Consider the following 21,868-nt stretch of genomic DNA (forward strand, 5'->3'; position numbering starts at 1 on the left):
TCAGTGGACAGCAAGTTAGTGAAGAATTAGGAGCTGAGTGTCAAAGTCACGCTGAAGTTTACTTCAAATACGTGCCCAATAAGTTCACTCCAGGAAGTTATGGAACAATGCAGGTGTGGACAGAAACGAAGGAGAGCAAAGAATGGGTGAAAACTCCATTTACTCTAAAGATGTAGACAAGTGTGCTCAGAACAGCAGAAACCAGATGAGCCATTTAAAGTCCAAATTAAGTGTTCTGCAAGTTTTATTATCGAAGAGGATTTTTGAATTTTAATTTGAACTAAATAAAACCTGCTGTCTTCAGTACAGAGTAATTTGTAACACAAGTCATGTGAACAGACAGAAGTAATGTGAACATACCTTATTGCTGCATTGTGACTTGGTGACAAGATTCTGAGCCTGGCTGACCATTTGGAGCAAACGGGAAATTCTATAGGCCAGGACAGTTTCTAGAGCACAACAAAAGTTGCAGAAAATATGGAGAATTGCACATGGGTCAGTGGCGTTACAGAATCATTAAAATTTCACCACATGAATGGGAACCAGTAATGGCCACAAAGAAGCAGAACTGAGTTTGCAAAGCTGAGCCATACGGGTCAGTGACGTCACTGCAGGAGACAGACGAGGAAGGACGGAAGGACGGAGCACCTCGTCAGGTGTCAGGACTCAAAGTGCCTTATGCAAAGAAGGCTACACCCAAAACCTAGGGAGACTCAGACCAAAGCATCTGAGGTTGTATTTAATGATAAGATAGTACTAAGTCATAAATATAAAATTAAATATGGCTCTATCTGAATCGCCCCAAAGACAAAGGCTGGTTTAAGTGCCATGTGTACAAATGATTTGTCACAGTTGCTCCATACTGGAAAGACATCTTGTTTACTCCAGTTTCAGGTTCTTCTGAAATCCTCTTCGAGACAGTCACTTTTTCTGCTTGTTTTACCTTCCTTCCAGTGATCTGCCTGGCTCTTACTGCTCTGAGCATGGTCCTCTGTTTTTTATTAGATTCTGTAGTGCAACAGAACCAGTTCCCGGCCTGCTGGGCCCCCAGGAAGGGCGCTGTGCCTGCCACAGTGCACAGCCTTGGACTTGTTCTTTCCTCTTGGCTGTTTACTGGCTGCTCGAACTGAGAGGCGTGGCCACTGCCTCTGAATAAGAACTATACAGAAGCCCAACAGCCCTGCAGTATATTCTGAGCTGTTACCACTCTTAAAGACAGTTGAAGACTCCCCAGGAAAGGGAGGCGAAGTGTTGGAACTGGTCATCTGGATGTTCATAAGCCCAAAAGTGAGGTGGTGTGTTTCAGAGCAGCTTCCTCTACAAATTCTGCATCCACATTGTCATGTCCTTCAAAGCCATGTAGTGCTGGGGAGGGGAGGGGGAGAGAGAGAGAGAGAGAGAGAGAGAGAGAGAGAGAGAGAGAGAGAGAGAGAGAGAGAGAGAATGTTACTATGGAGCCAGGGCTATTTATAACGTTCCCACAGCTTGCTGGGAACATCATTTTACATTTTAGTGAAATGTGTTATTCTGAGAATACGTTGCTAAATGTCATTAAACTTTGGTTTAAATACCCTGAGCCCCTTTCAGTGTTCAATGGTAAGTGCTCCATTGGTAATTAGGTAGCACAGCACTCTCTCGCTAATGGAAATCGACTTTACTAAGGACGTACTTGTAAGGGTTATTTAAGGAAGAAAATAATACAAAAATGTGACTAGGGAATGACTGGGGTGTCAAAGCAAACTCCTGGGAACAGAGGAATGGGTTACCTTGGTTGGAGGACTCCAGGTGCATCAGAATTTCAATGAAGTAGTTCAGAGGAAGAAATTCTACTGGAAATGATGACTTGTCAATCATAGAGCTCTGAGGCTAAAAGGGAAAACACTGCCTACATATGAGTTGCTTCTCCAAGATATGCCCAGCTTTAAAGAAAATGATAAAAATCATCGCTGTGTCTACCTGGGCACACTGAGATGGGAGGTGGGGTCTGGAGAATGCTTACTATCTGGGTCTACATAGACTCACCTCTTTCTTGTAGTTCTTCAGAAGCTGGGCCACGTGGTTCCGTGAAATGATGTTGGAACTCATGGGATGGTCCCAAAGCCGACAGACCTTCTGGCCAATAAGCTGAGTGAGGTTGAAAACCACACAGAGGGCAGTATAGGTCACAGGGCACTGGCAGACCACATACCTACTCTTCACTTCAAACTTATTCCCTAATGGGAATATTCTAAAAGGCAGAATATTTATGATTCCTGACTGCTGGAGAGAGGCCACACTCGTGAAATATGCCTCTGAAGTTTTCATAAACACTCCCTCAACTGCTACTTGAGGAAAACAACTTTTACAGCAAGGCTGCCAAATCCCTTTCTTCCGAGAAAGATGTTGAATCTGAGATCCTTCAAAGCTGGAGAGGAGCATATCAGACCCACGCAACACTGATTGGAGGCTAAAGATGGTATTTATGGGATTTCTCTTCTGCTTGGCCTAAAAATTTTAAGTAACCTAACAATATGGAACAAAAGAAAAGTCAAATTTGGAAGCCAAACTAGATGTCAGCTCTGTTCCTCGGGGAGACAGAGCCTGGGAACCGTGGGTGCTTTGTTCTCAGGAAGCCTGCGACTGAAACACCGTGAGGCAAGACCACCAGGTCCAAAGGGGACATCCTTTTGGGGAGGATGGCCAGGGCCAAAGGTCCTGGTGCTCACAGTATATAAACAGCACACAGGGCTGGCCAGGCTCTTGGGTCAGGAAGTTTGCAAAGTCAGAGGTTTGAAAGACCTTGCTGTGGAATTTGATGTTTTCATGATGTTTCTGACTCCAAGAGCTAATATCCCCACAAAAGAGCAAGGAGTGGCTTCATAACTGTTTCTTTCCTGATTTTTGTTCTTCTTTTAACCTGGAAATGTTTTCCTATGCTCAGCTATGCAATAGGAGGAGGAAATGCAGTTCTAGAACCTTCTGACCTCACCTGTATTGAAATCCCTTATCAGTTTAAATGTCAGAGGCACATGTTTCCCTTCTGCCTCCTACCCAGACTCTGACGTAAATATAGTGTGGTCTCCTAGGGAATGAAATGGATGAACTCTGTGCATACACTGTGTCAGCATACGCTGTGTCAGCATACGCTGTGTCAGCGCAACACCAGAGAAGCACACGGGGTCGGCCCTGTGAGGAACAGAAGGGTAGGGCTGGATGGAAAGTGAACAGACTTCAGCCAAAGCAGGAAAAACTGTCTTCTTACATGCAACAAATGAAAGAAGGCGGACTAAAGCTTAAGAGGAAATGAATTTCAGGATTACCGGAGGAAGCCGGACAATGATGCTAAATTTCAGTTTTTCATTTTTCTCTGAATTATCCAGATCTACAAAAAAAAAAAAAAAAAGTTGGAGATTAACAGATAAGACGAACCTATCCACTTAAATACCGAAGCAAGTTTCAAATCCTGAGTGTTTCCTTCTGAGACATTCCGACCCAGCATCCACAGGCTAGCGATGCTTTGAAAGTGACTCGGAATCAAGGGGCCTTTTGTTGGGTAGCAGACTGCCAGTGACAAAGCAATGTTATCTACCAACGTAAAGGATAAAGTCCTCTGAAGAGGGACTACTGCTGTGTTGGGTAACATTGACAGAAGCCACGCACGAATGGCTTACACGAGAAAGATTACTAGGCAGGCCTTAACTAACAGTCAGGCTCGCACACACACCGTTATCTGCCATTCGTTTTTCTTGCATTTCAGTCAAACTTTGAGATGACAGAATTAATTGGCTGGAAAGTAGGTCATTCGAATAGTTGCTTGAAAAACAAATTCACAGACACAGACTCCCAGCCTCTTTCTAACCTCATGCACAGAAAACAAATCTAACACCGGTGTCTGGACTCAGAAGTTCTTTATGGCCCCCTGGATGGCTAAAGTACTTTCAACTGGCCTTGAGGGGATGGCTCCAGGAATGGGCTGTACTAAGAACTTGTAGGGCCCAGTGCAGGGTAAAATAAAGTGATATGTGTTCAAACAATAAGAGCTTCAATATATACCACACAGAGCGTTAGGCTGAGCATCGGACCTTTCTGGAGGTAGATGGGTCTGTGTGTCACATACCCAGAAGTCAGCCCTGAGGGTGGCCAGGATGACACTCACCCCCTACTTAACTCGGGTCTGCTTACCTTTCATAAGCCTCGTGACCACAGTCTCGGTGAGCAGCAGCACGCCGTTATCAATGTAGTGCAGAAGGTTGTACAAAGGGAGACAGTGGACCCCAAGGATTGTGTGCAGAGAGTGGAAACCTAGGGTGAGTGGAGCAGAAGCAGGCATGATTAGCTGGCATCTCCGGGTTGCAAAGAAGATGGTTTGATTCTATCATTAAAGCACTGAGCTTGCTTGGGGCCTGGGTCAGCTGATCCTTTTATAACAAGCAGTTCCTGGTCAGGATTATCTTGCTGTCCTTGATAACAGATCTTTAAACTCCATATGCCCAAGCTAAAAGGTTGTTGGGGTGGGGACCATCTTTCTGAAAAGTAAAAGGAAGCTGAAGCCAGAGGACAAGTTGTATCCCCATCTCTGGCCCTCTCATAAAGACTTTTGGGGTCTACTTGGACTAAATTGTAGAAAAGAAATATAGATGGCATGACCCGATCGGGAGCCTGTAAAAATTCAGTAGAAATTCTCTCTCTCTCTCTCTCTCTCTCTCTCTCTCCCTCATTTCATGACTAGGGCTACAAACCACACTATGCACACTATTAGTGACAAGGAACAAAAACAAGACACATGGAAGGAGAGACCAGACCAGGTGAGATGTGTCATCTTCAGAGCGTCGGCCCCCTGAGCATCTTTGGGAAGATCTACACTCAATGTGCCGAAACACCAGAGGCAGGAGAGCAGACCAGACTAGGATCCTGCTTAACTAACCAGCTCTAAGTAACTGGCCTTTCTGAACTTCCTTCCTTAACCTCACAAAGCGGAATGCTGATACCTTTCCTCCTGGGCTATTTCGAGGAGTAGAGCAGTTACATGGAGCCCAGCATGTGGTACAGCGTGACTAACACTGGGCACACACTAAGTGAGCACCGGCTCACCTGCTCCGCTCCCAACGCTATCGGATGCGACTACCAGATTCCCATAGATTCCAACAGGAGAACCGAGATTTGTAGGAGGTAGAAACTTCCCTGTTTCCTATAATTAGGAAGCAAGAGGATAAAGGAGCCTGAACGCAGTCTGTGGGATCGTAGCCTTAGTTCCCAGCCAGAGAATCATGCTCTCAACATCTAATAGCTGTGTTACTGTAGCAACATGAACAGACACCTGAGATGAAAGTGTGGGTGTGTTCAGAAACATGAAGTGATCATGTGAGTTGAAACCTGATGATTGACAGGTCAGTTTGGACAACATTTACTTAACACATTCTTGTACACGAGGCAGGGGTGGGTAGTAGGACAGTGGACAAAATGCTGACCATTTCCATGCCTGTTCTCCTTTGCCATGTGGTAGACAGAGGTGGCAATTGGGTCATCACAAAAATAAACACCCATTTGCATGTGAGCAGTTATGCTCTATGTGAACATATAGCATGGACCTGATGCTGAATGCTACTAAGGAATTTATCCAGTACTGAAAGGTTTTGTGCATGATAAAAGAAGAATACATTTTACTTGGAATATCACCATAACAACAGACAAAGAATGGATTAGACATGGTCTGGACATGTGGGAGAGGGACTGGGGGCACCGAGGGAGGAAGAAGAGAGAGGGACATGTTCTAGTTAGAGTTTGTATTCCTTTGACAAAACACTACAGCCAAAGCGATGTGGGGAGGAACGTGTTTATTCTCCTAACAGTTCCATGTCACTGTTTATCATCAAAGGTCGCAGGGACAGAAATTCAAGCAGGGCAGGAACCTGGAGGTAGGAGCTGATGCAGAGGCCATGGAGGGTGCTGCTTACTGGCTTGCTCCCCGTTGCTTGCTCAGCCTGCACCACTCACAGTGGGCTGGACCCCTCCACGCATGTATCGCTAATTTAATAAAAAGTGTCCTACAAGCTTGCCCATGCCCTTGAGGTTCCCTCCTCTCAGATGACTCTAGCTTATGTCAAGTTGACATAAAACTACCCAGGACAGGAGGAATCTTGTGGTAATATGTACATGCTTAACAACTGACTGGATACAGGGATGACAGAGAACCGCAGCCTGCTCTCAGGGTTGTACATGACCAAACTAATGATGCTCAGTGAACTGGGGTTTAGGTTCTGAGAGGTCACGGCATTTTCTCCCTGAACATATGAGTCATGAGCTGTGGGTCGCTCATAATTCCTGGCAACATCAGGGATCACATGATGTGCAGATGTTGTCCTCAAGCTGATGTGAATGGCTAAATACAGATTGAGTTCACTGGAATCCCCAATTCAAAACCAATTACAGAATTACTACCTAATCCACACCAGTGTTTCACATGGACTTAGAAATGCTTTCCCAGATTAGTAAAGTCAAAACTTATTCCTGAAAAAAACATTTATACTAGATCATGAGTCCTATTCCTGGATTTAAAATTCCTTCTCCAATGCTGTGTACACGCTGCACGTCCCAACAGTCCTTCATGTGCTTCACTAGCACAGTACCAAGGGCAGCAGCTTAGTCACAGACTTGTCTCTGTGTGTCAGCTCTGAGCAGAGCAGGTGGCTATAACTAGCCATCATTTTAATCCCACTAATCAGCATCCTCCATGGCTGCTGGCCTTACTGCAGCCAGAGAGAGAGAGAGATGGTGACAAACACGAAAACAAACAGCCAACCAAGACTTTGACTGCCACTTCCTCACTCCCTTTTATTTAAATGTTTGACTTGTAAAACTCAATTTTCACTAGTCCTATAGACCTGAAAAGCAAGCACCCTCATACCCTTGCATATAGGAACCCCTTGTACACACACACACACACACACACACACACACACACACACACACACCAGTGCCACCTCCTTACCCTCTCTTCCCTTGTCACATGAACAATATAAGCATTTAGTAGAAAAGGAAGAGCTAAGTATGTACAGAAACACACACCTGTAATCCCACCAATTGGAGAATTAGATGTTTAAGGCCAGTGTCAGCTACAAAAGTTTGAAGCCATCCTGAGCTGCCTAAGCCTACAATAGGGGAGGGAGAGGGGGCGGAGGCTTGGGGTTGAAGGTAACAGTTAAAAAGTAGTTAGAAAATAAGGGAGAGAAAATGGTATAAACCAGAAACCTGATGAGAGGGTAAAACAAAGACCATAAAAATAATAAAAACAAGTCAATAGTAAGACAACATCCAATCTCACTAAACATGCCTGCACAGAGCTTTTATTCCCTGAAAAAAACATATGGCTAGTTCCAGAGTTACAAGAAAAAACAGAGTCAACTTCACTAATCAGCAAAATGCAAATCAGAACTACGTGAAATATTGTTACCTTCTGCCTCTCAGGGTGCAAAAGCAGAGGTAAGTGCTGCAGAGAATGTGGAGAAATGGAAGGCCTTGTGCGCTGTTGATGGGCCAGTGAAATGGCACCACCACTGAGAGAGACAGCATGAGCCACCTCACAGAATCCAAAATGGGATCGGCAAATGATCCCATAAACTTTCTGAGCAACCAAAAGAATTAAAGTCGAGATATTTAAAGGGATTTGTATACCAATGCTCATTGAACTATAATCACAATAGCTAAGATATATAAACACCCACTGATAAACAGGTAAATAATGTCACTCAGCTTTAAAAAGATATCTTGTCATACAGGACAAATGAGTGGACCCAGAGGACATTATGGTGGTTAAAATTAGCCAGTAGTGATCTTGTGCTCAGGGTTAGCGTACTGGTCTTGTAAATTAAGCCAATCACGGAAGAGATAAATTTATCTATTTATAGGTTCTATTTATAGGAATGGTCCAAAATGGTCAGACTCATAGAAACAACAGAAATGTGGTGGCCAAGGACCAAGAAGACAGGAAAGGGCAGCTGTTGTAGGTGGATTATAAGAAGAGGTCATTCGGAAGATGAGAGTGTGCTTATAGTTAATACTGTGTTGACATAAAAGTGTTAAAAGGGTTGGTTTCATGCTATATATTCTTCCTATAACAATTAAAAAAAAACCGTAGTGCCAAGTCTGGTTTGGCCATGCAAGGGACAGCATGAGGTTCCTGCTCCTGGAACAGAGCCAGCAGGGTGTGGACCTCAGTGAGTGTTGATGGTTGCTGTGGGCATTAGGCTTGTTTGTATAATAATGTGCATATTTTCATGTTCCTCCTTTGGGGAATGTCCTTCCTGTTAAGATTAATGACTCCATGATAATCAGAGACAGCATGAGTCTGGGAGGTGAGGGTGTGTCTATTGTCTTAGCAAAAATAGGAAACACTGAAACCTTCAGGATAGCCCTTAAGATTGTTGGGAAGAACTCTAAAAACATGAGGTCAAAAATATATAATTTCTCAACTCTGTGAAATATAAGGATGCAATATGAATTATATGAAGGGCCTCACATACCTACAAGAACAGAGGCAGCCAGCTTGTCAGGAAGATAGAAAAATACAAATGATTTCTGAAATCAAGGCCAGCCTGAGACAGAGAGAGTCTAGGCCCAGATGTGCTAAGAATGGTACCCTCAGGACAAGATCCCAACCAGCTAGCTTATTTTCTGTGCTTACAGAGCCAGGCAGATCTCTGAATTAATTTGCAGTATTAAAAAATAAAGTGTTTGCTGTCTTTTTCTAAGAATCAAGGGGCTGGGGTCATAAAATGCTGATTTGTGGGATAATCAAAAAAGAACCTGGGGCAATGACTGAATTGATATGTAAATTAAAAAAAACTGGACTTTTGATCCTCAAGAGATGAGTTACCTAGAGAGGTTTTAGAATTGCAAGAGAAAGTTATCTCAAGAGAGAGCAATTTGGAAAGCCGGCTCAAGCAGAACATAGGCCATCAGCCTATAACACATGATTTGACTTCAAGTCCTTTGGTTTTTGCCGCTCTCAAACATCCCTTCTCCCAGGAACCTCTCTCCAAGCCGAGGCTGGCCCTTTGCAGCACAGTAAACACAAGGCAGATGTTTACGGTCAACAGGAGTCTATGCATTTCTTACAACAAATACTGACTTTCGCAGACATAGTCCTGTGCCACCCCCACTGCTGTTTGTGGCTGCTTTCACTTCTTGTACATTACCTAGCATGAAATAGTTACTCCACACACTCATGGACTTATCTAACAAGTGACCACTTACATGAATAACTGTACACACGTGGTAAGGGCACTGTGAAGCCCTATTAGGCCTTTTTCTCAAAATCCTGAAGAAAACTTTCCGCTTCTAAGCACTTAAGGGACAGCCTAGTACTTGACCCGAGCCCGCTTCCCCTTCAAGTCTCTCCAGACAATAAAGTATAAAACTACCAGAGAAACTTCCCAGGAGCAACACCATTGGTGCACTTCAGCTAAAGGTACACAGGAGAACTGGCTGGAACCACTTCCTAGAGGAGTTTAGTAGTCAGGGGAGGCCTGGCCAAGAGACATCAACCTCAAGGCTTATCCTCCACCAGAACCAGCTGCTGACACAGGTGCCATCTTGAAGCTCAGTGCTACTGTCCAGAGACCGTGTGAAAGACAAATTAGTTACGGCAAATGACAAGAGACCCTAGACTCACCAGGAGGCAGAGGGAAACACAAACTGCTAGCGGCATCCAAAATCCTGGTCATGAGATGAAAGACTTCGAAATCTGCGGGGCTGCCGTGCTCATTACTGAATGGAAAAACAACCAAGTCAAATGTCAGTCAAGCACCTGAGCAGTGGCTCTGAGTACCACGTGCAGAGCTCCCTGAGAAATTCTGTGCCCTGGGGAAGGACTCAAATGAGAGGCCGGCCAACAGCTGAAAGCATAGAATCCCATACTCAGTCGTCTTATAAGTTATAAATTACAGTCACTGAAATTTCCTGTCCTTGAAAATAGTGGGCTCATGTGTCTCTCTCTCCCTCCTCCTCAACTATAACACCACAGAGGGCAGCTGAGGTAGCCTTGAAATCTTAGTCTCCTAGGGTAGACTGGGGCTGGTGAGAGCTGCTGTGAACTACTGTTTCCAAAGGGCTTTGGTAGAACAGGCGGTCATCAGAGTTACTAGCCCTCTGCACACCGGGATAAAGGAGACGGAAAAATACTTGCGTACAGGTGGAGAACCCAGGGGTGCACACTGTGTTTCCTCCAACTGGTTTCCAGCAAGCACCAAACGAGATCCAGCTAGAGGGAAAGAAGATCTGTGAGGGACAGCTCCCTCCCTTCCCCTTAAGGCCCTCCTGGCTGTCCCCTGTAGCTCCATGACAGTTGGCATTCAGGCTGTGACCAGGCTCACTATACAACCAGCATTTCTGAAAGTCGTTCTGAGGCACTGAAATCCAGAATGGAAAGACTGGAAACATGCCCCCTGCTATAACAGAGTGCCTTCTGTCTGCACTGACAAAGATCCACTGGGCGGCTCTCACATTGACAGACTCTCACCCATGAGTGAAGGTCAAATGCCAGGGCTTAGCTGCCAGGCTGCCACACTGCTAGGGCTGAGACCTGCAGGGGTGAGGAAAGGTGGCAGGGCAGCTGGGAGTCACATACGAGAGTTGTGGGGACAGATGGCATTGGGGCCACGTTCTGTGGAGCTGTGTCTCCCTAAGTTAGCTCCTCTCCAAATCTCCATGTCTTTCTCTGTTAGGTGGAGGGAAGTTCATTCACAGGGCTGCTGCAAAATGTCCCTTACTGGAACCAGCGCTCAGCAAACCAGCACTATACCTACCCAGACCTTTTAGGCCTTAGGCCTTTACTTAGAAACCTATTCTAATTTTACAGGTTTGTCAGCAGTAGGGAAGTCTCCACCAGGCTGTGCACCATGGACCTGTGCACCCACTTGCATGTAGGTTAAGGGCAAGGCAGAAGGAGCTCTACGCAGGAGCTCTACACTGTCCTTGGCGATGTGGGATTCTCTGGCTGAAAGCAAGCTACATGTGGACAATACCACTGAGCTCTACAGCGACTTCCTTGAACGTGTTTCCAGACAGACTGCCTAGCCACCCTCTTTAGAGAGGCATAAGAGGCATGATTGGTTATAACTGGGCAAGTTTGGAAAGTCAGGGGCACAACACAGGTGTTGTCTCTGGGCCTCTTAGCTCTAGGAGACAGCACAAAGTCGTGTAAAAGCCTGCATGCTATTAGGTAGAGTGAGAAAGAAAGCTGGAATGGAAAGTTTTCACACTTTAGAAGGTGAAACTTAAAGTCCGTTGCTGTAAAATTATAAAAAATGCTTGTTTTATCCCACACTAGATCCGGCACCACAGTGCCCCATGACATCTGTGGGACATCTTCATCTCAGTCAGCAAAGCCTCTCACCCACTTGCTCCATCCCATATCACACTGCTGATGGCTACTCTCTGAGCCTGACAACAATCTCTCTGCCCGTCTAGTTCCCAAGGCAGGTCGCCGCCATGCCAGAAATATACATCCCAACTCCATGGCAGCCCAGTGTCTCCAGCAACCACACACTCTCTTGAACTCAATTAAATCACCACATGAAAGAACTCACAACACAATAACCTCTGATCCAATTGATAAGATATAATTGCCCACCTAAACATACAAAGCCCTATACACATCCATCCCTTAAGAACATCCATAACAACCTGTGAATGTGCAGAGAGGAATCTTAACATCCGCCTCCATGTTCTCTCTCTTGCTCCAGGCTCTTCCTCCTCTCTAAAACTTTTCTCCCACCCATCCTTCCTTCACATCCAATGAGAGGCCTCGCTCTATCCTGTACCTGCCTTCGCCTGCATAATGACATCACCCTACAAATGTCAACAGAAAGAGACTCTAAGATGTGGGCGGTCAGCTCAGCGGTCTCTCAGACGCACCGCTGAGAGCTTCATGCTCTGAAAGCCATTGCCGATGGCTCTGCAGGAGTCGCCACTGTATGAACAAACAGACTCATAAAAAATGCCACAGATGTCACCCATGGCATTTACCACCAGGGGGGAAAAAGGGAAAAATGTAGACAGGAGTTTGGGTACCTAAAATTAAGCATGAGGCTGGGGGATGGCTCGGCAGTTAAGAGCACTGACTGCTCTTCCAGAGGTCCCTGGCTCAATGTCCAGCACCCACGTGGTTAATCTGCACAACACCCTCTAACTCATGGCTACCAGGTACTGCACTGCTATCTCCTAGTAGGTGGGGCGGGAGATATGGAGCTGGGCAGGAAGCTGGCCTTGTCTGTCTTCCAGAGCTAAAGAGGAGTTAGCATGCTCTCCCGTGTCTATGAGCCCTCCAGTACAGAAATCAATACTTGTTGCTTAAGAAAGAGTTGGTGGCTGGGGATTTAGCTCAGTGGTAGAGCGCTTACCTAGGAAGCGCAAGGCCCTGGGTTCGGTCCCCAGCTCCGAAAAAAAAAAAGAACCAAAAAAAAAAAAAAAAAAAAGAGTTGGAAGCTGCCATGATGAGCCGTGACCACCTGGCAGCTATGCTGGCGTCTTAGGCTTTCACGGGCACCGATGAACTAGTTGAAGGGAGGACAGTAAACCACACTCAACATCAAATGCCCTCCATCTCCCTCCTTCCCACCTCGCAATCTAGAGCACCAGACAGACCCGTTGGAAGATTGGAATCTCTAACCCAACCTGAAAAGCCAAGTGAGGTCGAGTGCTGAGGAGACGTCTCAGTCAGAAACTGTCTGCCGTACAGACACGGGAACCTGCGTTTGAATCCTGAACTCCATGTGAAAACTCAGGCAGAGCACTGAGCATCTGTACCTCAGGGTTGGGAAGGGAAGAGGCAGAGATGGGGGATTCCTGGAGTTCCTTGCCTGCGTTAGTGACATCCATTTTCTGTGAGCGATGCTGTTTCAAAACAAAGAAACACCCTAAGGTAGAAAGCGGTGGAAGAAGACATTTACAGTCAACCTCCGGCTTCCACATGCACTTCATCTGGACATGCATATATACCCGTACATACACCACACACACACACACACACACACACACACACACAGAGAGAGAGAGAGAGAGAGAGAGAGAGAGAGAGAGAGAGCGCAACAGCCAGTGGTCTCACTGATTACATCTTGAGAATTGTTCATGGGCTAAGGAGACAGTTGAAATTAGAAGAAAAAGTAAAACCAACCAGTTTTGAAATGTAGTCCAGAACCATCTGTTCAATTTTCTTCTTTTCTACACCCTGCAGGTGTCTCAGTAGATGGTCTCTTAGCTCAGACACCATCTGAAAACAGGACAGGCACTACATAAGTCACCACAGGCCTATGCACGCCTGTAACTGATTTTAATTAGGACCATTATTAATATTTCATATAAACATGAAAAACCCACGCTCTTGGAAAAATCCACCCCTGCTCCCCAAAAGGTACACGACTCTCAGTTGTCCTCTGCTGGCATAAACATGGCTTCAACATTTCTCTCAGGAGGAACTTCTTAACCAAAGCCAGTGGGCAACTGGGAGTCCTTCAGCCCTGAGGAGAATCCTACAAGGAAGCTCTTGGCTCCAGCTTTGAAGTTACAGGCTTTGAGAGACATGGAAAGATTGCTCCATGGAGAGACTGTGCTTGCTCCATGGAGAGACTGTGTCTCACAGAGAGACAGTGCTCTGTGGAGTGACCGTGCTCCACGGAGTGACCGTGCTCCATGGAGAGACAGTGACCTCAGCAACGAGACACAATGCCACTGTATTTCAATTCAGCCTCTTGAATGAGTTAGTTCATTGGACTTTTAAATTTTCTTCTATGAAATATTGTGTACATTGGCTTACTAAACTTTTCTGTAATGCCTATAAGTTACTGAAAATTAATGCCTGGCTCAATCCTCATATAATCCTAACACATGGGAGGCTAAGGCAGGAGGGTCTGGAGTTCAAGGTCAGGTCCTCCTAGAGACACAGTGAGCTCACGTGGGCTACGTAAGACATGGCTTGTGGCTCAAACAAATACACAAAATAAAATATAAAATTTAAATAAACTTAAAGGATCTCAAAGTTCCTCGTCTGCATGAACATCTTAGCCCTGCCTTACTTGGGTGTGCACATGAATTCTAATGTTTCTTCCTATGTAATAACTCCTCTATGTCATTAAACATTTTACACCAGCTTTAATGACTGGATGTATTTAATTTTGTAAAAAGTAAAATTATTTTTCTTTCTTCTACCTGTTTCTTTCACTGTTGTTAATAACTCTACACACACGTGTGCACAGGTACAGAGGCACACGCATGTGCACACACAGATCTGACAGAAAAGTTTGCATCAGTGTCAGGCACTGGGGTAGTGTCCTGTCATTCAGGAGTCTCACTGTAAAGAGAGAGCTAAAAGGGTTTGCTACAGCGACAACTTGTCAGTCAGATCCAGTTCCTGGAAGTGGAACTGGTTGGGTCTCATACTTTCACAGATATCACTGAAATAGTTTGTTCTGGTTTTCAGTGCGGGTCACGAAAACAGCCAATTCCCTGTCCTGAACCTTGTTAATAATCATAACTTTGTCAATTTGATAGACAAAAGGCAAAACCAGGCCATGGATATGGTCCATTGGGTAAAAGTGTCCTGTAAGTCTGAAGACCTGACTTCAGATCCCAAGGACCCACGTAAAAGCTAGAAGCAGCGGTGTGTGCCCGGAATCACAGAATATAGGCATATATACACACACGTACTCTTTATCACCGTTTATGATTATATGCTTATTCTTGTGACTAACCCAACCCCTCTTCCCAAGAGGGCAGAAATCATTCACGTTCTGTTTGCCACTGGATACCCAGGCCCACGGTGCTGGGAGCACCTATTGTTCAAAAGTCAGCAGAAAATACCATCAGAACAATCAGCAGTCTGTCCTTCCTACCGTCTCTGGAGACCACTGCCGGACAGCACTTCAGAAGCACACGGACTACTTACCAGGCCCATGAGCAGCCTCTGGTGCCTGTCTTCCTCTTGTAAGAGGGGTATTAACCTTGGCTCTGAAATTGAACAGAGGAGCAGTCATGGGGAGGGTAGTGGTCAGGAAGTGGGCTAGAACCACACCAGCCAGTTCTTGACTTGAGCCCCTTAACCCTAAGAGGCCTAGCTGTAGGGATGCCAGGCCTCCGTAGTAGAGCCATGTGACTCCCTTCTACCTCCGGAGCCCATAGTGTAGTGGCTGTGACAGCCCCTGAGCAGACGGACAGTCAGCCACTGGGACAGACAGTGCTGAGCAGACAGGGCTGATGGGCACAAGTCATCAGACTGAAAGGACAAACTGTGAGAGTTAAGCCAAATGTCACTTTCCCCACTCTGACTGACCCTGCCTAACAAGACAGACAGGCAGGCTGGCAGGCAGGGCTTCCCCAGGTCTCCCCTAACAACTGTCCTATTGGGTTCTTCTCTCAGAATCTCTAAGACCACAGAGCAGGTATGAGGACAGAACCCACAGGCTGATGTTTTCTCCCAAAAAGGCATGGGTGCTCTATGGCCCCTCAGGATAAACACTTTCTCCACCCTCCTCAATTAGCCCTCTGGATAATGATGAAATAACTCAGAATACGCATTTAAAGACCTTAATTTGCAATGTTTTAGGCAATGACAGCTTTCCTCTCAGGAAGAAAAGCACAAGACAGAAAGGAAAAGTTTTAAAGAGCACTGAGTCACTGCCCGGCAAGATGCTGGCAGGCCTGGCACTACGGAGAGCCTCGAAACCTCCCCTGGACAGCAAGAAAGCCGCCCATACTACACAGCTTTCAGCCACAGCAGGAAGATGACCTTGGATCTCACACATTATGCCCTGTCTGGTAGGGTATAGTCCCTGGTTATAGGCAAGGATGGTCTCTTCAGGCTGAGGTCAGTTCCCTGTAGAGAAAAGCCACCTTCACGGTTCACTGGGCTGTGTATACAGCTGTTAGGCTTGCTGCTACACCATTTCCAAGTTAAATGTTCGTTACGGTCCCCACACGTATGAAAAACATCCAAGCCCATAAGACAGGAGTAGATAAAAACAGTTTCCTGAGGCCAGCCTTCATGAAGCATGATCAATATCGCCAAGGCCTGGGCCTGGGTATATTCACTGTTCTCCCTCCATTATCACAGAGTAAACCTCCTTGCCTGTGGAGACTTAAACCTCCCAAGACTCCCTCTCTCCTCCATCAAGGGAAGGGGTCCAGCCTACACCCCTTGTTCCCTACACTAGACACTGACTAGGTATTCTCTAATGGACTCTGTCCTTTCCCCTCATGCTAGCTAGCCCCAAGGACAAGGTTCAGGCGCTTATGGTTGGCATGTGGCAGCTGGCTCTAGACTCCAAGATGGTGTCCACCCACAGAACCACACTGCTTATCCAATGACCCATCTTTGCTCCCCTGGGACCAAGCCCAGGGTTAAGACCTGATGTGAACCAAATGGATGGGACATGTAAGTCAAAGTCTCTATGCAATGAGACAGCTGGAGAAGCAGCAGCTCCTGCAAGAGAACACCAAGTGCACCCGGTGGATACAGCCAGGGGCCAGGCTAAGAGATCAGCGCTGAGAGGAGAAGTGGGAAAACCAGAAGACTCCATCAGCAAACACACTCAGAGGCTCACCCTGGAGGTCCTGATACTAAGACAGATATTGAAATGGTATGTAGCAACTGTGACAGGGTGATATTAAGAGCGTTTGCTATCCATGGCACCCTATTATGTGGCTGGGAGTGATTTTCTTGCCAACCCATTGGTTAGGAAGAAAAATGTTACAAGCAAAGCACGGACTTTAACACAGGTCTTTCTTACCGAATGTTTTCATTTCCATGTTAGAAATCACCCTGCAAAAGTTTATTAAGAAAAATGTTAGGTGTTTCCCCCAGTTAGTGTTTATTTTAGTGTTTATCTCTACAACAGAAGCATCATGTTAAAACCTTCGATCCACAGCACCGTGCAGAGATGTCTCCCCTTTAAAGCCCCACAAAACCACTGCAGAAACTGTCCTCTGGCTACCCGAAAACTTTAATCAGTATACCGAGAGGCACACAACCCCAAATCCCAAAGGCCTTCAGAGCCAACAACAGCAGGTTATTTAGAAAATAAGCTCTCAGTTATTGGAAATAACGAAGGCTAAAAACAGAACAGGGGTTGGAATGAGGCCTGCACTTTCAGCCCTCGGCGATGACTCATCCACCCAGAGAAAACGCTTTCAAAATAAGAGCAGGTCCCGCCAACACAGCCCACCAACCGTTCAAACAAAGCGACCTGCTGCGTCTTCCGTTCTCAGAGGTACTCGCTGATAAAAGCCCCCTTGACCGTTTATCCATGACAAGTCGCCAGTTTTAGGCTGAGTGTCTAGAGAGGCATTTCCCGAGAGACACCCCAGCGCCCAGTGGTCTACAGGAAGCCAAGGGCAGCAGTTGACTGAGAGAATACCCTGCGGGCAGCCAACCGGGCCCACGATAGGCAGCCTCTGATCGTACTCACTTCACAGCGTTGTCAAGAATGTTCCTCACGTACATTGTGGACCTCCTTTTTCCCGTTCTCTAGGGGTGAGAACATGTGAGGATTGAGGAAGACTGAATTTTCGTGGATAGCTTTTTCGTTAGTAGCAAGAACAAATAGCAATATAGTTAAGGGTTGGAAACTAATATTATTTCCCACGTAAGAAGAGCAGCTGCTTATTCTCAGAGGACTCAATACGGCAGCAGTGCAGGGGTCCTAGGCATTCCACCTAAGCTCTGTCAATGTTTCTGTCTGATATAGCCACACTACAATACCACAGTCAGGAAATGGATATGGTACACTGTGTGTGTAGTTCTAGGCCATTTCACCATGTGTGTAGCTTTACTACAGTGTACCGCCATGATCAAAACACAGAACTATCTCATTTTCCCAAAGAGCACCCCCTATGACCAATCCCTTTACAGTCTGCCTCATCAACTCTTTCTCCTCCCAACCTCTGGCAAACACTAACTGGGGGAACACCTAACATTTTTCTTAATAAACTTTTAGCTATTCAAGTAACCTAACAATGTCTGAGACGTGATCGTACTCATTACTTTTCTACTATGAGTGAGTCACGTGTCCCTTCTTTCCATTACTCCAGCTTCTCCTCAAAGAACAGGCAGTATAGAGCAGTCCTCCCTGCCCACTGGGTTTCACTGGGGTGATATGCGTGGTGACAGAGGACAGCATGGCCAGCATGGGCCAGCCTTGCGGCTCAGCCTCTGCTGCTAGCCGTGTGTGTGACTCACCTCTTCAGAGATCAGGTTATGCCACTCTCTCCTCACGACGCTGTTGTGGTAGTGCAGGTGAGGCTTGGTGTACTTAATATACTCGAGGTTGGAGTTCAGCTTTGCCCAGTACCCCTTCAAGCTGTAGACCTGGAGACAAAAACAGCATTAGCTTGAAAAGCAGGCACCGTGGTCTCTCCTGTAGTAGGGACCACATCTCGTTCCATGCCTCTCGGGTGTTGGCATTTCTGAGCAACTCCATGTTTCACAGAACAGGGTCACCCATGAGAATTTGCAAATCAAGAGCCTAGCCTCTCTTCTTCTTTTCTCTTCCTGTTTACAATAGAGAGAACTACAGTTCATTTCCCAAAACTAAGGACTTCCGGGTGGGTTTGGCTCTGTACTCAAGGCATTTCCTCCCTAGAGAGCGGTTCTCCTGGCTCGGGTGGTGTCACCACACTGTCCTGTCAGAAATGTGCTTGTAACTGGAACAGGCTCGTTTCCCTTCTAAGCTTATTCACTTCCAAAAACCAGGAATCGAAACGATGACATAAACTCAACTTCCCAATAACTGTTAAATTCTCCCAAACAGAATCAGTTGGTCTTCAGATCTTTGAATTATTAGTTATCATTCTATCTTGAAGAACATAACCGTTTTTAATAAATAAAACACTATGCTAATGTATATTTAATGTTGAAGAATACCGTGATGCTGTCTGTAGACGTGGGAGGGAGTCTGGTGAGCTTTCTCCTGGGATTTCCAGCTTCCTGTGTTCTAGAACAAGAAACTGGACAGGGCACAGGGACAGCAGCAGATGTGGAAACAGTTTACTAAGAAAAGCTCCACGTCCAGGAAAGGAAGCAAGTCAGAGCTGGGAGAGGAGTTGGGAACTCAGTGGCAAACACCGTAGAAAGCTCTAGGGCTTTATCTCCTAGTCTATGAGGCTATTCACGTAGCACAGGCTGTCTCATGTGTGCCCTGCTACACATCGACCTTGGTGACAGCAGCGTTCTTTCCGTTGTACTCTCCTGTCTCACTGGGATCAACTGGTTCTTCTAATATAGTCTTATCAAGATAAATATATCTATAAGTATTTGGCCAGGGCTAGATATATCTGACCTAACTGGTGCTTACTGTGATGACACTCTTAATAGGATTAAAAAAAAATAAGAGAGTTTATGCTCATGGGGTCCCCTCAAAACATAAGCTAGTGCCTTTGTTAGTGGCTACCCTCCAGAAGTTGATGCTAAGCCCTATAGCTGAAAATACTACATATTCAAATCACAGACCATGGAGAAATCGAGGTGGTACAGACCTGGAGACTTCATTCCTATTGGTTGATCACACTATCTGTGTGTACTGGCCAGCTTCCGTACTGTTAGAAGGTGCTAAGCATATTACTAGAGGATAAAAGTACTCATCGATTCTGTGAACTCAGCCACTTACACAGCTCCTCAACACTCAGGGGGGGCAGAAAGGCTGTAAGAGCAAGAGGCGGGTGGGAAAACTACTGTAAAACAATGCTTTCCAGACAGGACGGGGGCTATGCACACGTGACCTCACAGCAGCTGTGAATGCGTGTGCAAAACCTGCACAAGACCAAGCCAGTGGGTACCGGCATGGATGGGGAAGGGGCTTACAAAACGCCACCCTGTCTAACAAGCTACCTTTGGGCAGCCCCTAGAGGCTGGGCACGGGAGTGTATTAGTTTGCTCCAGGGATGCAGGCCCTGAGAGGCTGCCCATATTGTAGTGGATAGAGCAATAGATGAACATTTTGGCAGCACTGAGAGCATTTGGTGAGTTTTAAAGAACCACAGGAATTTGGGAGGGGAGTGGTGAAGAATGGGGAGGAGGTGGAGAAGAGGGGTGGCTTTGATCAGATTGTGCTTGGAATGGCTAGTTATGTTCTGTTTTGTTTTCCGTCAAAGTGACCCAAGCGAGAGTCACCTATTGGCAGCCTGTGGGCATTTTCTTGATTGATGATTGGCATGGAAGGGTCCAGGCCACTGTGAGTGCTGTGGTCTCTGGGCAGGTAGTCTGGGGGGCCCAGAAGAAAGCAGACTGAGAGAACTGGGCAAGAGAGGGAGCCAGCCAGTAAATGCTGTTCCTCCACAGCCTCTGCTTCAGGTTCTGCCTCCAGGTTCCTGCTTTGAGTTCTTGCCATGGTCTATGATGGACTATAACTGTGCTCACTAAAACTGTGCAACTCACTATAACTGTGTGCTCCTATAACTGTGTGTCCCTATAACTGTGTGTCCCTATAACTGTGTGCTCCTATAACTGTGTGCCCCTATAACTGTGTGCCCCTATAACTGTGTGCTCCTATAACTGTGTGCTCCTATAACTGTGTGCCCCTATAACTGTGTGCCCCTATAACTGTGTGCTCCTATAACTGTGTGCTCCTATAACTGTGTGCCCCTATAACTGTGTGCCCCTATAACTGTGTGCTCCTATAACTGTGTGCTCCTATAACTGTGTGCTCCTATAACTGTGTGCCCCTATAACTGTGTGCCCCTATAACTGTGTGCTCCTATAACTGTGTGCTCCTATAACTGTGTGCCCCTATAACTGTGTGTCCCTATAACTGTGTGCTCCTATAACTGTGTGACCCTATAACTGTGTGCTCCTATAACTGTCCCTTGCTATAACTGTGAGCCTACTATTGTGTGCTCCCTCTAAGTGTGCACTCACTGTAACTGTGTGCATGCTATGACTTCGAGCTGTAACTGTGAGCTTACTGTAACTGTGTGCTCGCTATAACTGAGCTTGCTATATCTGTGCATTCAAGTAAACCTTTTCCTCCTAGGTGGCTTTCAGCCATAGTATTTGTCATAATGCAAAACTTAACTAGGGAAATGCATATATGAAATTTTTTGAATAGTAAATTTAAAAGGGGGGATAAGTTAAGAATAAGTGAGAGCTTAAATATACTTCAATCACACACACGCTCACACACACACACACACACACACACACACAATGCTCTAATATTAAACAAAAACGTAGCAGAAGTGTTATTATTGAAAGGGCAACAATGGTTTCACATAGATTTTGGAGGCTCAATAAAGCAAGTTATGTGGTATTGTATATTTAGAAACCTGAAAGGCCTACATGGCTACTGCCCCTTCTCTCAGAAATGAAAAATCTCAGACCCTTAAACTGAGATATATTCCCAGAGTAGCTGGGAATGCTGGGATCAGGTCCCACTCCTTAACTTTTCTGTGGTAACTCCTGGCCTTTATTTATAGTAAACCTATCTTACCTGTCCCTTCTCCCTAGTTCGTAATAATAATAATAACAACAATAATTATTATTGTTATTATTATTATTTAAAGCAATAATTATTCTTATTCTTCGGTGTCACCATCCTAATCATTAGATCAATACTTCAGTCTTATCTCTACAGCCCTTTTGGTTTCCTTACATTGGCTATAAAATCGAAGTGCCCAAATCAGAAAATTAGCTGGTGTTGTGGTGCCATCTAGTGGCCTGTTTGGTTAAAGGCAAGCTTGCTTTGCCACAGCAATCCACCTTGGGATTTGCCCAGAGAGAGAAGGACCAATACGAAGCTCTTTGGCTTCTCTTTTTTTCTTCTCCTCCCCCTCCCTCTCCCCCTCTCCCGCCCCCTTCCCTCCTCCTCCTCCTCTTCCTCCTCCTCCTCTCCCTCTCCCTCTCCCTCTC

The 21,868-nt window shown here is 45.9% G+C and overlaps 1 protein-coding gene across 8 annotated transcripts in view; it reads right to left on the bottom strand.

The window, feature by feature from the left end:
- Positions 1-213: 213 nt before the first annotated feature.
- The window catches only part of Gsap (gamma-secretase activating protein), a 94,821-nt gene continuing 73,166 nt past the window's right edge, over positions 214-21,868 (bottom strand). The window contains exons 20-31 of one of the 8 annotated variants that reach the window (NM_001395028.2): positions 18,206-18,334; positions 17,436-17,494; positions 16,758-16,789; positions 14,918-14,979; positions 13,151-13,246; positions 10,167-10,237; positions 9,650-9,744; positions 4,162-4,281; positions 3,300-3,361; positions 2,023-2,124; positions 1,767-1,866; positions 214-1,365 (exon numbers count right to left, since the gene is read on the bottom strand). In NM_001395028.2, the coding sequence (NP_001381957.1) occupies positions 1,274-1,365; positions 1,767-1,866; positions 2,023-2,124; positions 3,300-3,361; positions 4,162-4,281; positions 9,650-9,744; positions 10,167-10,237; positions 13,151-13,246; positions 14,918-14,979; positions 16,758-16,789; positions 17,436-17,494; positions 18,206-18,334 (1,020 nt within the window). In that variant the 3' untranslated portion in view covers positions 214-1,273. Of the gene's footprint in view, positions 1,366-1,766; positions 1,920-2,022; positions 3,362-4,161; positions 4,282-9,649; positions 9,745-10,166; positions 10,238-13,150; positions 13,247-14,917; positions 14,980-16,757; positions 16,790-17,435; positions 17,495-18,205; positions 18,335-21,868 lie in introns of those variants that run through there. The other 7 variants (XR_005503210.2, XM_008762649.4, XR_005503209.2 and 4 more) reach the window with 7 other exon arrangements.

This window comes from Rattus norvegicus, chromosome 4, assembly GCF_036323735.1.
Source record: "Rattus norvegicus strain BN/NHsdMcwi chromosome 4, GRCr8, whole genome shotgun sequence".
NCBI lineage: Eukaryota > Metazoa > Chordata > Mammalia > Rodentia > Muridae > Rattus > Rattus norvegicus.